Source organism: Tamandua tetradactyla, chromosome 20 (genome assembly GCF_023851605.1).
Source record: "Tamandua tetradactyla isolate mTamTet1 chromosome 20, mTamTet1.pri, whole genome shotgun sequence".
NCBI classification, from domain to species: Eukaryota; Metazoa; Chordata; class Mammalia; order Pilosa; family Myrmecophagidae; genus Tamandua; species Tamandua tetradactyla.
In genome coordinates, this window is record NC_135346.1 from 21,553,977 (window position 1) to 21,569,288 (window position 15,312).

The window sequence follows — 15,312 nt, forward strand, 5'->3', positions numbered from 1 at the left end:
TGAGTTTCAATGAAGGTCTTTAGTCTGCAAATGGGTTTGGTTTAGTTTTCAAGCCAGTATCTGGTAAGAAAAATCTGAAGTAGATTGTATCTACTTTCCCTTAAGGTTCATTTTCCTCCTCTCTATTTTCTTTTCTTTCCTATGTGGGCCAAAAACGTCATTAATAGCCTTGAAGTATTTTGAAATATTTGGCGATTTTACCTGACATTGGTTTCCTCTGCTAAAACCAGCCTCCTTTACTGTTAGAAATGGGTATTGTGATGCTTCCGGCATTCAAATACTTTTAAATGAAACATAAATGTTTTCCTTCTGTAGGTGTTAATCTTCTTTGGAACATCAGTACCTTGAGTATCTAAGGCTTTAACAAAAAACTCTAGTTACTTCAAAGCATAGGAAAATGCATGAGTGTTTTGTTTTAAATAAAGGCATGGTACTGATTTGATAATACTATTCAGATATATTTGCTAGAGAGTCCAGTAGGCCAGTTCAGTTTTGCCATATATATATATTTTTACCATTACCTATAGCTTTCTTCTCAATGTTATAGATAGCATCTGATTTTATGCCTATGAAATATGCTTATCCTCTGAATATAAATATAAATATTTACATCCATGAAAACACAATAGCCAGAAATCCTTTAGGGAGAATATTTTCCCATATTTTGATGTACTCCCAAATGTATTACCAGTGTTTTGAAACCAGAATTGGAATTAGATCTGTTACCCAGGAAAAGGTAAGTTTATAATATTCTTTTGATTACTCATTTTCTTTTGCTAATTCTTCAATACCAAACTTCCTTTCAAAAACATAATGAATTAGTAGAGTTGTGAGTCACCACTCTTATTTTCAGTCAATGCAAGTTGAAATACTTCCATTTTGTTCCAAAACAATAATCTATCTTCTTGACTTGATTTCCTACAGATGTAATTCCAGTGATAGTTCTAATGAGGTGTACAGTTGTATTCCTCATTTTTAGGTATCCTTATTATTGTGAAAATATTTTTAATTAAGGGTTAAATGTCAAAACCGGTTTAAGTAGTTCTTTCATTTAGGCACCGCTAGAAATCTATCAAAAATCTCTTGCTCCAAATTATAATTGAATCTGAAAGTTTAAATTATTCAATTTATGATTTATCAAATCTGGAAATACCTAGGGAAATGCCCGATAATAGGCATGTTGGGGGCTAGTCTCAAAGTAGAAGGACTAAAATTATAAAGTGAAAATGATTCTTCATGGAAACTTCAAATTCATTTGAAGCCTCGTTGGAAAAATCAGAGTACACCTTACAGCTACAGAAAACACTCTCAGGATGTATCTCAATGAAAAATTTTAGGGAAATATAAAAGAAGCTCATTGAAGTTTCAAGTAAAACAAATATCTTCCTTCTAGTCGGCTCTTCTTCCATTCTTATATGAAGAAGAACAGTAGGTGGAGCTATTTAAGGTATAAAAATAAAAAATCCTTTCCCGGAGTTCAAGATTGTGCAGTTATTGGTTAGGACTCTGAGTGCCGCTGTTCACCAATCAGGGAGGGAAGAGCAGAGAGATACTGCTCTTTGTGCACAGCCTAAAAGCTCAAAGCACTGATGAAGAGACAGCCACCCCCCTGAGCGGGAGGAAACTGGGCTGAAGAGCTCTGATCCCGACCCATCAGATTCCAAGGACGGAATTGCTGATCCTGACGTCAGTAGCGAAGAGCTGATTTGGAAATCATCCTTGAGGGAAATGGCAAAGATTTCTGTGCAACCGCACCGGGACTGCAAAGGGCTGATCCTGCTGGGAGTCCTCCTGGGGAATCTGGGAGAAATCGGATGCACCCACATCAGCTATTCAGTTCCTGAAGAGCTGGACAAGGGCTCAAAAGTGGGCGATATCGCTAAAGACCTGGGGCTGGAGCCGGGGGAGCTGGCGGAGCGCGGGGTCCGCATCGTCTCCAGAGGTAGGACGCGGCTTTTCGCTCTGAACCCGCGCAGCGGCAGCTTGGTCACGGCCGGCAGGATAGACCGGGAGGAGCTCTGTATGGGGGCCATCAAGTGTCAATTAAATATAGAGATTCTTATGGAGGACAAAGTGAAAATATATGGCGTGGACATAGAAGTGAGGGACGTTAATGATAACTCCCCGTACTTTCGGGAAAGTGAAGTAGAAATTAAAATGAGTGAAACCGCAGCTGCTGGGATGCGGTTCCCCCTTCCCCACGCTTGGGATCCAGATATCGGGGAGAACTCTCTCCAGAGCTACGAACTCAGCCCGAATACTCACTTCTCCCTGGACGTGCGAAGCGGCGCGGACGGGTACCAGTACCCAGAGCTGGTGCTGGAGCGCGCCGTGGACCGGGAGGAAAGGGCTGTTCACCACCTGGTCCTCACCGCCTCGGACGGGGGCAGCCCAGCCCGCAGCGGCACCGCGCGCATCCGTGTGACGGTCGTGGATGTGAACGACAACGCGCCTGCGTTTGCTCAGTCCGAGTACCGGGTGAACGTCCCCGAAAATGTGGCCGTGAGCACTCAGCTGCTCCTCGTAAATGCCACCGACCCTGACGAAGGAGCCAATGCGGAAGTGATGTATTCCTTCCGGCATATAGACGACAAGGCGGCCCAAGTTTTCAAACTAGATTGTAACTTGGGGACAATTTCAACAATTGGGGAGCTGAATCACGAGGAATCGGGATTCTACGAGATGGAAGTGCAAGCAATGGATAACGCGGGATATTCTGCATGGGCCAAAGTCCTGATCACAGTTCTGGACGTGAATGACAACGCCCCTGAAGTAGTTGTCACCTCTCTCACCGGCTCTGTTCCGGAGGACTCTCCTAGAGGGACATTAATTGCCCTTTTAAATGTAAATGACCAAGACTCTGGGGAAAACGGACAGGTGATCTGTTCCATCCAAGGAAACCTGCCCTTTAAATTAGAAAAATCTTATGGAAATTACTATAGTTTAGTGACAGATACAGTTTTAGACCGGGAACAGGTTCCCAGCTACAACATCACATTGACCGCCACTGATCGAGGAAGTCCGCCCCTGTGCACCGAAGTTCACATCTCGCTGAAAGTGGCAGATACCAACGACAATCCGCCCATCTTCCCCCAGGCCTCCTACTCTGCCTATATTCTGGAGAACAACCCAAGAGGTGCCTCCATCATTTCCGTGACGGCCCACGATCCCGATTGTGATGAGAATGCCCAGGTCATTTACTCTCTGGCGGAAAACACCCTCCAGGGAGTGTCCGTGTCCTCCTATGTCTCCATCAATTCAGACACTGGCATCCTGTACGCCCTGCGCTCTTTTGACTATGAGCAGTTCCGGGATTTGCAGCTGTGGGTGACAGCACGAGACAGTGGGGACCCACCACTCAGCAGCAACGTGTCACTGAGCTTGTTTGTGCTGGACCAGAATGACAACGCGCCCGAGATTCTCTACCCCGCCCTCCCCACGGACGGCTCCACCGGTGTAGAGCTGGCACCCCGCTCTGCAGAGCCCGGCTACCTGGTCACCAAGGTGGTGGCGGTGGACAGAGACTCAGGACAGAACGCCTGGCTGTCCTACCGCCTGCTTAAGGCCAGCGAGCCGGGCCTCTTCGCCGTGGGGCTGCACACGGGCGAGGTGCGCACGGCGCGGGCCCTGCTGGACAGAGACGCGCTCAAGCAGAGCCTCGTGGTGGCCGTCCAGGACCACGGCCAGCCGCCTCTCTCGGCCACCGTCACGCTCACCGTGGCCGTGGCCGACAGCATCCCAGACGTGCTGGCCGACCTGGGCAGCCTCGAATCCCCCGCGGAACATGACGGCTCGGGCCTCACGCTCTACCTGGTGGTGGCCGTGGCCGCCGTCTCGTGCGTCTTCCTGGCCTTTGTCATCGTGCTGCTGGCACTGAGAATGCGTCGCTGGCACAAGTCGCGCCTGCTGCAGGCTGCGGGGGTCGGGTTGGCGGGCGTGGGCGCCTCGCACTTCGTGGGCGTGGACGGGGTGCGGGCTTTCCTGCAGACCTATTCCCACGAGGTCTCCCTCACCGCGGACTCGCGGAAGAGCCACGTGATCTTCCCCCAGCCCAACTACGCGGACACGCTCATCAGCCACGAGAGCTGTGGGAAAAGCGAGCCTCTTTTGCTGTCAGGTGATTCCGTGTTTTCTAAAGACAAACATTCATTAACTCAGGTGAGTCCATACCCAATATTCTTCTCTGAGCTTTGAACAAACTACCCTTTAGTATGACTAGTATATATTTGGAATTTATAAAGCAGACACCAATAGATATACCTTGCAAACACCAATGACAGCATGTCTCCGTTAAGCCTTTTTTTACACAGACACACATATAATTTATACCAATTGATAGCATACTTTGTGAACACTCTAGATTTTTTTGTCTATCAACTACAATGGTTTTCCTGCTTATATTTTGTTTTTATTTTTCACTGGTCTTGCAGCAATTTTATGTTGAACATCTGAAGCCATTTTTTCTAAGAACACAAATTCTTTTAGAGGGCATCACACTAATTCAATGGGAAGCATAGATGAAATTTTGTATATATTTTATAACTAGAGCAGCTCCTAACCACATTTGATATTACTGGCAAATTCATCAAGTGCTTTTAGTTTCTTTTAAAATACAGTGACTCTTCTTGGCCATTAAAGATGCATATATGTATACTTTCTCCTTAAGTCATTTCATGGTTTTAAATTATTCATGAACTTCCATATACCGTGAGTTCATTCTTATGTGTTTAAAACATTCTCATTGAAATATACAAAGTAATGTCATAAGGAAAACCTGGAAAAGTTTATTTTCACCTTCATTATAGAATTCAGGAATGCATTGTCTATATGTATTTCCAGGTCAGACTTTTTTTTTTTTTTGGCCCATTTTATCAGCAATGATGATCTTCATGATAACTTTGTGGAATACTCACAGTTAATAAATTGTGGTTTTAGTGCATTTTTAGTACAATGGTGAAATTGCAATAATTCTCTTTGTTCCCTATGTTAAATATCCGTAACTTTTACCCCACACATGGAAAAATTTTCTAAAAGGTGTACAGATTCTAAATATTTCCTGAGAAACTTATGCTTATGGTAGAATATTTAAAAGAAATTGAATGCTAAAGTATTACTCTTGGGAAAACATTGCTGGAACCTAACTTAATTTAGGCACAACTCATTGAGAGCTAGGGCAGTAATAGTCATGACCCTTAGACTGTAGCTCAAATATCAGTGATATCAACTGTCTAACAAACTAGCTCTAGTTTGAGCTGGATAGGTCTCATTAAATAACTGTTGAATGAATGAATGAACAAATGGAACCTTGAGTAGGGCATGATATTTTGTAGGTTTGTCCAGAGTGATGCCTCAGTAAATCCCAGAAGGATTTGAAGAGTGAATAAAAAAGTATTTGCAAAGTCCCCTTGGGGCAATGGTGAGAAAGGGGGGAAATTCAACTTCCCCAAGTGGAGAATTCTTGGTATCCTCACAAGCAGTGGGGACAACCAAAGTAATAGGCTGAGCCCCCAGTCTTGGGGTTTGTTCATATGAAACTTAACCCCGCAAAGGATAGGCTAAAGCCTACTTAAAATTAGGCCTAAGAGTCACCCCCAGGAGAACCTCTTTTGTTGCTCAGTTGTGGCCTCTCTCTCTAAGCCAACATGACAAGCAAACTCACTGCCCTCCCCTTCTCTATGTGGAATATGACTCCCAGGGGTGTGGACCTTCCTGGCAACGTGGGACAGAAATCCTAGAATGAGCTGGGACTCGGACCAAGGGGTTAAGAAAACCTTCTTGACTGAAAGGGGGAAGACAGAAATGAGACAATATAAAGTGTCAGTGGCTGAGAGATTCCAAACAGAATCGAGAAGTTATCCTGGAGTTTATTCTTGTGAATTAAATAGATATCACCTTTTTTAGTTAAGGCATTAACAGAGAGGCTGGAAGGAACTGCCTGATAATGTAGAGCTGTGTTCCAGTAGCCATGTTTCTTGAAGAAATATAATGACATAGCTTTTGCAATGTGACATGTGTGATTGTGAAAACCTTATGTCTGATGCTTCTTTTATCTACCTTATGGACAGATGAGTAAAACATATGGATTAAAAATAAATAAATAATAGGGGAACAAATGTTAAAATAAATTTAGTAGATTGAAATGCTAGTGATCAATGAAAGGGAGGGTAAGGGGTATGGTATATATGAATTTTTTTCTGTTTTCTTTTTATTTCTTTTTCTGAATTGATACAAATGCTCTAAGAAATTATCATGATGATGAATATACAACTATGTGATAAAAAATAATGTTCATACTGTATGTTGATTGGTTTTATTAATAAAAATTTTAAAAGTAGTATGATAGAGCAGAAAACTTCCTGTGTGATCTTTGACAAGTTATTTAATAATTTTGAGCTTTAGCAAAATAGGGGTAATATCATCTAGTTTTAAAGGCTCTGGTGAGGACTAGGGATAACATAGGAGCTGTCTGGTTCATATACTTAATTAATAGTAGCCATTTTACTGTTGACAGAAAAAGGAGTCATACTTCCAGTGCCAACACACTTGAAATTCTTTTGGGAAATGTAGTAATGATTTCTGTGCTTCTCTTGGTGATACAATGGGATGAACTGTGGGTGGAAACAAGCTGTCCTAACATTTTTGCAAAAGTAGTTTAAAGATACATTCTTGACTGAGAAGTCACGTTTCAGGCCATAGAAGATGAGAGAAAGATTATTTTGGATGAGATAATTTTATGAGTAAATTTTGGTTTATCTGTCTGAACTATAAAGTAACCTAAACAAGAGTTCTATGAAACAACTTCTTTTGGGGGGTGGGTGTATGGTCTGGGAATCAAACCCAGGTCTCCCACATGGAAAGGGAGCATTCTACCACTGAACCACCTGTGCACCCGAAACTTTTTATTTTTAAGGAGCAATTTACCCCAATGGATTTGCTAGGTAATTTAACTGGAAAATAAATTACCAAAAGCTGAAGGCTGGAGATACTTGTTTTGGCCTTATGAGAGTTTTAGCTAATAATTGAGCAAAATACCAATCTTAGCTTTAGGATATTTGTTGAAAAGTTTTTGTGTGTGTGTGTCTGAGAGTAGCTGGACAATGGGTTTGGATGTTTATATTTCTTTTGGTTCCAGTAATGAAATTATATTATCAGTTATCATTATGTGCCTGTCTTCCTATGTGTCATGGCGGTGGTGGCGGCGGTGGTGGTGATGGTGGTGGTGGTGGGTGATGGTGGAGGTGGTGATGGTGGTAAAGGTGGTAGTGGTGATGGCGGTGGTGGCGGTGGTGGTGGTGATGGTGGTGGTGGTGGGTGATGGTGGTGGTGGTGATGGTGGTAAAGGTGGTAGTGGTGGTGGTAGTGGTGGTGGTGGTGGTGGTGGTGGTGGTGGTGGTGGTGGTGGTGGTGGTGGTGGTGGTGGTGGTGGTGGTGGTGGTGGTGGTGGTATGCATTCACCTTATCTAATAAATTAAGCAAAGTGTTCAGCTACAAGTTAAAAGAAGCTAAGTCCCTCCACTGATTTATAGCACATAAAAATTGGAATTTGATATGTCACCAGACAACTCTTTTTCCACCTTCATTATAGAAGAGATATTAAGCTCCTCAAACAATAGCCTAGGAACTTTGATGAGTCACTACAACTTGACTCATAGATCATTTTTAAATGAACTAGAAAGCTGATGATAAATGAGTGGACTATGTCACAGTTTTCACAGTGATATGTAACAGAATATAGCAGTAATTAGGAATTGAAAAAATTTGGTGAAATAGCTGTTTTTTCCTCATGTAAGATATCAGGTACAAAAAAGCAAATGCATAATTGTGAAGAAATGTCAATCAAACAAATGAGACTGTACTTTAGGAAAAAGGCGGGTTTACTCTCTAATATTATACTTCAAGTTCAGTGTTAAGAAGCCATACCTAATGAAAACTACCAATAACAGAGCAAACTGTTTACAACATGGTCTTAAAATACTGATGGTAAAAGTATTTTACCTATGGCAAAGGTAGTTGGAAAAGATATTTTATAGGGGATGAAGTGTCTGGATGCAATATGGGAAGAGTTCCAGTTCATGAAAATGTGAAGAAATTGTCATGGAACCATAGAGTCAAACAAAATAATTTATCTATATGAAAAATAAATTGGCACTTCCACTATTTCTCTTAGAGAAGCCATACAAAGATCTACTATGCATAATATCTTTGAGGACAGGTATAATTTCCTAATTAATCTTTACGTCTCCGAAGTATTTCACACAGTGGTTTGCACACCTTCAAATTAATCACTAAAACTGTCTATTCAATGATTAGAAAGTGGTCTCTTGAGAAAGGAATCGTAGTGCAAAACCAATTGTTTTACAATTATTTGCCTCTGTGCAAACCCTTTATAAGAGGCAACTCTCTAACTTATGAACATAAAACCAAAGAACTGGACATTTGTGAAAATTTGAAAACAAATGCCTCAGTTCATAATATTTCCATATTGTGAAACCTCTTGGATGCTTTCTATACTAGAAGCTGAAGGTTCCGTTCATCCTGTAACAGTGCCATATGAAAAAAAGTAGCCTTCTCTCCAGAAAAAAAAAAATTCTTAGCCTAAAAATGCTCTTAAACATCAAGAAGAAATAAAAAGAAGTGATCAAATTTCACGGACACTGAGGAAATAAATTTCCACGAAGATTTAATAGTGTGAACGAGATTGTACTACTGCCTTTCAACTCGCAAATTGCTCTCAGCATTCCAGACCCTCCGCCGCGCTGTTTAATGCAGGCTGCGGTTCTGTAGTAGGGACTCGAGCGCCGCTGCCGGCCGCTGCGGAAACAGCTAAGTCCTAGGCAGACAGAGTGCAAAGCCAAAAGCCGGTCCCAGATCCGGAACACTTCTTTTGTGTGTGACTCCTGGTTTTACAAGTCTCCAGAACACACGGACTCACTGGCATTCTCTCTGCTGCTTCTTGGCTGGAGACTGTAATCCAATGATAATCTGAAAAGGATCTTCTCTGGGCTGGAGCAGCAGCAACTGTGGAAAAGATGGGGAAGAACGCTGGACCCAGAGGCTGGATAAGACCAAGGCAAGTACTGTTTTCCCTTCTGCTGTTTTTGGCCTGTCCAGCATTCTCTGAGCAGATCTGCTATTCTGTCCATGAGGAGCTGGCCAAGGGCTCCGTGGTGGGAAACCTTGCTAAGGACCTGAGACTCAGAGCCCAAGACTTACCTGCTCGGAAACTGTGGCTTAATGCTGAAAAAAAAAATACTTCACTCTGAGCGAGGAAAGTGGAGACTTACTTGTGAGTGACAGGATGGACCAGGAGCAGATATGCCCCCCAAATACAGTGTGTATCTTAAGTTTAGAAACGGTAGTTGAAAATCCTTTAAATGTTTTTCACGTTAACATAGAGATTCAGGATGTGAATGATAATGCCCCCTGGTTCAGCAAGAATGTTATTAAATTAAATATCTCTGAGTCCACCCAGCCTGGAGCAAGATTTTCAATAGAACCTGCACAAGATCCTGATGTTGGAAGCAATTCCTTAAAAGATTACCACCTTAGCAACAACTCTATATTTGGCTTCGAAATAAAAGAGACTAACAGTGGAAAGAACTATGTTGAACTTGTGTTGGAGAAGCCACTTGACCGGGAAAGGCAGAGCTCCCATCGCTTAGTCCTGACAGCCTTAGACGGCAGGGACCCACCCCTAAGCGGCACCGCTCAAATTCTGATCCTGGTGCTCGATGCCAACGACAACGTCCCGGTGTTCACCCAGGACGCGTACAGGGTCCGCCTGCGGGAAGACGTGCCTCCAGGCACCTAGGTGCTGAGGGTGAGGGCCACAGACCAGGACGAGGGGGCCAACGCAGAGGTCTTGTACGCCTTTGCAGCCCAGAGTGCCCATATCCAGTTTGGTCTCGATCACAATAGTGGAGAAATGAAAACTTTAAGTCCACTGGACTTCGAAGAGATAAAAAAAATATTCCATGGTTTTGGAAGCAAGGGACAGGGGAGGACTGGTTGCCCAGTGTACTGTTGAGATCGAAATTCTAGATGATAATGACAATGTCCCAGAGGTGATTTTTACTTCAGTATCCACAATGATTCCCCAAGATTCTGCATCACGGACGGTAATCGCTCTGTTTAAAACACAGGATCCAGATTCTGGAGAAAACGGGGAGGTCACATGTCGGATACAACCAAATGCACCTTTCACAATTGAATCTTCCACCAATAATTATTACAACCTGGTAACAGATGGAGCCCTGGACCGGAGCAGACCCCGGAGTATAATGTCATCATCACGGCCACAGACAGGGGACAGTTGCCTCTCTCCTCCAGCAAAACCATCACCCTGCACATAACGGATGTAAACGACAACGCGCCGGTTTTCCACCAGGCCTCCTACGTGGCCCACGTGGCCGAGAACAACCCGCCCGGAGCCTCTATAGCTCAAGTCAGCGCCTCCGACCCGGACCTGGGGCCCAACGGCCGCGTGTCCTACTCCATCGTGGCCAGCGACCTGGGACCGCAGGCGCTGTCGTCCTACGTGTCCGTGAGCGCGCAGAGCGGGGCGGTGTTCGCGCAGCGCGCCTTCGACCACGAGCAGCTGCGCGCCTTCGAGCTCACGCTGCAGGCCCGCGACCAGGGCTCGCCCGCGCTCGGCGCCAACGTGAGCCTGCGCGTGCTGGTGGGCGACCGCAACGACAACGCGCCCAGGGTGCTGTACCCGGCGCTGGGCCCCGACGGCTCGGCGCTCTTCGACACGGCGCCGCGCGCCGCGCAGCCCGGCTACCTGATCACCAAGGTGGTGGCGGTGGACGCCGACTCGGGACACAACGCCTGGCTGTCGTACCACGTGCTGCAGGCCAGCGAGCCCGGGCTCTTCAGCCTGGGGCTGCGCACGGGCGAGGTGCGCACGGCTCGCGCCTTGGGCGACAGAGACGCGGCCCGCCAGCGCCTGCTGGTCGCTGTGCGCGATGGGGGACAACCGTCCCTCTCGGCCACCGCCACGCTGCATCTGGTCTTCACCGACAGCCTGCAGGAGGTGTTGCCGGACCTCACTGACTCTGCAAAGTTCAATTCTGAATCCAAAATGAATTTCTATTTGGTTGTCGCTTTGGCTTTAGTTTCTTTTTTATTCTTCCTGACTGCATTATTTGTGCTCATTTTGAGGTGCTGGCGACTCCAAAATGGCCCTGTCTTGGATTCTTTCCCCACAGATCTCTACCCCACTTTAGACCCCAGACTTCTGGGTAACTGTAAGTCTACGATGCCATATTCCCGCCAGGTGTGCTGCTCCCAGTAATCCAGGATTAAGTGAATTAATTTTTTCGAAGTCCTGCTCTTTGGACTGAATGACAGCCTCACTGCAGACATTTCCTCTGGCAAAGAGGATGAGCTGCATGATTCTGATTGCATGGACCAGAATCTGCCCTCCAAGGTGAGAAATTCTTGATGAAATTATGTCCAGTTACAGGCAGGTTTTCTTCCAACATGAAATATTTTCAGAGATCTCACAGAAGAGCATTTCGGCCACAGGGCCAAAGACCCTAAGATGAGAAACCATTTTGGCAAGGCGAGGTTGAGGGACATTCATCAGCGATGACAGGACTGTCAGATGGGCCTTTCAGGTCATGGCGACATGTTTAATTCCATTTTATCACTTTTCTTAGATATTCAAATTGTATTGTTCCACATAAAGGGGAAAATAATAATTCACCCAAGAAAGGAAATTGTGGGAAGAGGGAAATTCAAACATTCTCAGCATTTTTCTCTGAATGTTGGTGTGTACCATTTTTAGACCCTGAGATAAAGGAAGTAAATTTCTATAAATTTTTTAAATTGTTTTCCATATTCTCTTGAATTGTCTTTTAATCCTTGTAATATGAAAGATGTACATTAACCACTCTGAGTCACTGTTTATCACTTTGTCATTTCATGACTTTTTCATTTGGTCTATTTGAGAAGCCTCTTGCTGCAAAAATGCATTCTGGCTGATAAAGTTATTCTATCATTTCAATAAATCTAAGAATAAGACTAATGGAAATTGCTAGACTTAAACCTTGAAAATTTGCCCAACTAAAGAACTTATGGCTGGGTGTTCCAATCTTCTTATTCTGGAACTTTGCTCCTAAACTAGCTTATGAGAACCGCCAAAAGTTAGGCTGTGCTTTGCTCCCACACCTGTGTCCACTCCATTGTTCTCTATGTACAAACAGAGCCTCTCTCTCTAAGACCTGTTTGAGGCTTGAGAAGTTAGGTGAATTCAAGTGCTTTTAGTGAGTTCAAACTAGCACAGAATGTTGGATATGGATTATCCCTTGGACAAATGGATCCAAATAATGTTAGCATAATGTTTTACTGAACTTGCACTTTATAAACACTTCAAAAACTATAAAATTTGCTTAAAAACTTCCTATTATATAATTACATATTTCACTGTCAGTGATTCATTGAATATCTGACTTATTAGGAAAATGCTAGTAAATTGGAAGTTTGCAATCTAAAATAAAACCCCCAAAAAGGAAAAACAAGCAGTTACCTTTGGAAAGGCAAAATTAGGTAAAGCGGGTAACAAGAGTGAAAAGAGAATTACTAGTTAAGTCATGAGAGAAAGAATATTAGTAGGGAGATGAATAAAAGTGTCTGATTATTTACAATAGGGTTCTTATTGGCATGGATTCTGTGGTTTAACTAAGACGTGAATTTTTATTTAGGTATTGGTCTCTAAAAAGAACTTAGCAAGTCAGATAATTTGGCATCCCTGACATGGATTCTAATACACAGTGGAAAAGTCTGATAAAGCCTAGAATCCAAGAAAAGGCAACCATTTGACACATATATATATGTCACTTGCATATACTGGCTCTATTTTGTGTAGTACTCTGCTCTGGCAATATATTAGGGGAGGCAATGACTATTCCTGGTAAGTGAAGAGGACTTATTTGAAATGAGTTGACTTTTCTATTTACATTTTTTTTAATTGAAGTATAATTTATACAGACATAGATATTTGCCTGTGGTATGAGGTAGCAATTTAATGAAATAAGGTTGAGGTTCGTTTTTTTCCCCGTGTGATTGCCCAGTTTTAATTTGATGCCCTTGTTGGAAATCATTTGACAGATGTATGTGGATTGTTTTTGGCCTCTGTCATTTTCCGTTGATATAGTTGTCTATCCCTTTGCCAATATCACACTCTCTTGATTACTGTAGCTTCACAGTAAGGCTTGAAGGCAGGTAGTCAAGCCTCCACCTTTTTTCTTCTTTCTCGAAGTTTGACTATATTGGCTTTTCATCTTTCCAAGTAAATTAAAATAATTTCATTAATTTCTGGGGGTAGGGCACACCTGCTGGGATCTTGAATGGGATTGCATTGAACCAATATTTTTTTGGGGGGTGGCTTGCCATCTTAACAATATCGAGACTTTCAATCCATGAGCATGGTATAGCTTTCCTTGGTCTTCTTTAATTTCACTCACGTATTTTATGGTTTTCAGTGTAGAGATTTTGTATACCTTTCATTAAATTAATGAATTAATTAGATTAAATCATTTCATTTTAATTATTAAATTAAATAATTAAAACATTAAATCCTACATATTTGATTTTTTATATTATTGTAAATATTACTTTTTAAACTTCCATTTTTTAATTGTTCATCACTATTATACAGAAAAACTATTGATTTTGTACATCCCATGAGCTTTTGGAAAAAAAGAGGCCCAGGGTGTTCTGTTATCACACTATAGAGTGGTTCTTTCTGTCTCATACCCTAAGCCTCAGGCATCTCTACCTGAAACCAGGCTTCCTCTCTTTGGTGCTTATAGGTTGGGAGGGTCCACCTGTGAATAGAATGTACACTGGTGTCTGCCCCAAATCTAGTAGTGGGTTGTTCCTTAATTCATTCATATAGCAAATATTAACTGCCTGCTTAACAAGGCACTGTCCTCAGTGCCAAGGATGCAGCAGTGAAGAATGCAAATGTAATTCCTGCCTTAATGATGGGCTTGCACTCTAAGATATGACCTTTAGCAGGTCTGATAATGCTACAAAAGGAGAATTACAAGGTGCTAAGAGTGCTGGTATTAGGCAAGCCTGGCCTAGTCTGATGGGTCAGGAAAATCTACTTTCAGGAAGTGACTTTTGAAGTGAGATCTGAAGGATGAATAGAAATTAGCTAGGTAACAAGGAAAATAAAGTGGTCATGCAATGGAAACATGTGTAAGGACCCAAAAGAAAGAAAAGTTATGCCTTATTTGAGCAATTGAAAAGGGCAAGGGGAGCTGGAAGTGAAAAATAAATAGATGCGGCTATTGAAGTAGACAGAGCCTTGTTAATACTGAAGATTTTATTTTTAAGTACCCTTGTACTTAGGAGCCACTGAAAGGTTTTAAGCAAAGAGTGACAGGATATGATTTGAATATTTAAAAGATCACTGTGGTTGCTTGTGGAGAATGGATTTATGAGTATTACAAATGGGAGAACAGATGGGAGAATATGACAATGTTCCTTGTAATAAATTATGCTGACTTGGATTAAAAGGGAGCAATGGAGATAGAAATAAATAAATGGATTGGAGATATATTTTGGAAATAGATTCAACAGGACTTAATAATAGAATGAATGGAATGTAAACACCATGAAGGCAGGGATTGTTTTGTTTATTATTATATCTCTCAGTGTCTGGCAAGATTAATGTCTGGCAAATAGTAGATCCTCAATAAAATATAACTAAATAAATATAATGGGTGAAGGAGAATAGAAATGGAGAGTGATTTTCAAGTTTCTAAATTAAGGAATTGGATGGACAGAGGTACCATTTGGTGAAATGGGAAAGATTAGAGAAGGGCAGATTTAAGAAACAGCATAAATTGAGTTATAAATATCTTGTTTTAAGACTAAGAGTTGGGTGGGCTGATGACTCAGCAAGCAGCGTTCTCACCTGCCATGCGGGAGACCTGTTAGCCAACACGACAGGCAAAGTCATTGCCCTCCCCCTTTCTAAGTGGGACATGACTCTCAGGGTTGTGAACCTTCCTGGTAACATGGGACAGAAATCTTAGAATGAGCTGGGTCTCAGCATCAAGGGATTGAGAAAACCTTCTCGATGGGGAGAAATGAGACAAAATAAAGTGTCAATGGCTGAGAGATTTTAAACAGAGTCGAGAGGTTATCCTGGAGGTTATTCTTATGCATTATATAGATATCACCTTTCTAGTTAAGGTGTATTGGAGAGGCTGGAGGGAACTGCCTGAAAATGTAGAGCTGTGTTCTAGTAGCCATGTTTCCTGAAAATGATTGTATAATGATAGAGCTTTTGCA

General features: G+C 42.6%; 2 protein-coding genes and 1 pseudogene across 8 annotated transcripts in view; all 3 read left to right on the top strand.

The window, feature by feature from the left end:
- Positions 1 to 15,312, top strand: part of LOC143663888 (protocadherin gamma-C3) — a 165,130-nt gene that overhangs the window by 81,406 nt on the left and 68,412 nt on the right. The gene's annotated exons all lie outside the window — the stretch shown is intronic.
- Positions 6 to 9,263, top strand: PCDHGA12 (protocadherin gamma subfamily A, 12). The gene is made up of 2 exons (XM_077138145.1): positions 6 to 4,158; positions 9,126 to 9,263. Exons 1-2 carry the CDS (start codon positions 1,729 to 1,731, stop codon positions 9,261 to 9,263), a joined length of 2,568 nt encoding a protein of 855 aa, XP_076994260.1. The 5' UTR covers positions 6 to 1,728.
- Positions 7,469 to 12,953, top strand: LOC143663885 (protocadherin gamma-B7 pseudogene; annotated as a pseudogene).

Bases quoted from the DNA above. Each gene is read 5' to 3' on its own strand.
- PCDHGA12 (XM_077138145.1), top strand. From the start codon at position 1,729: ATGGCAAAGATTTCTGTGCAACCGCACCGGGACTGCAAAGGGCTGATC. The intron at 4,159-9,125 runs GTGAGTCCATAC...TTCTCTGAGCAG, and splicing joins ACAAACATTCATTAACTCAG to ATCTGCTATTCTGTCCATGA.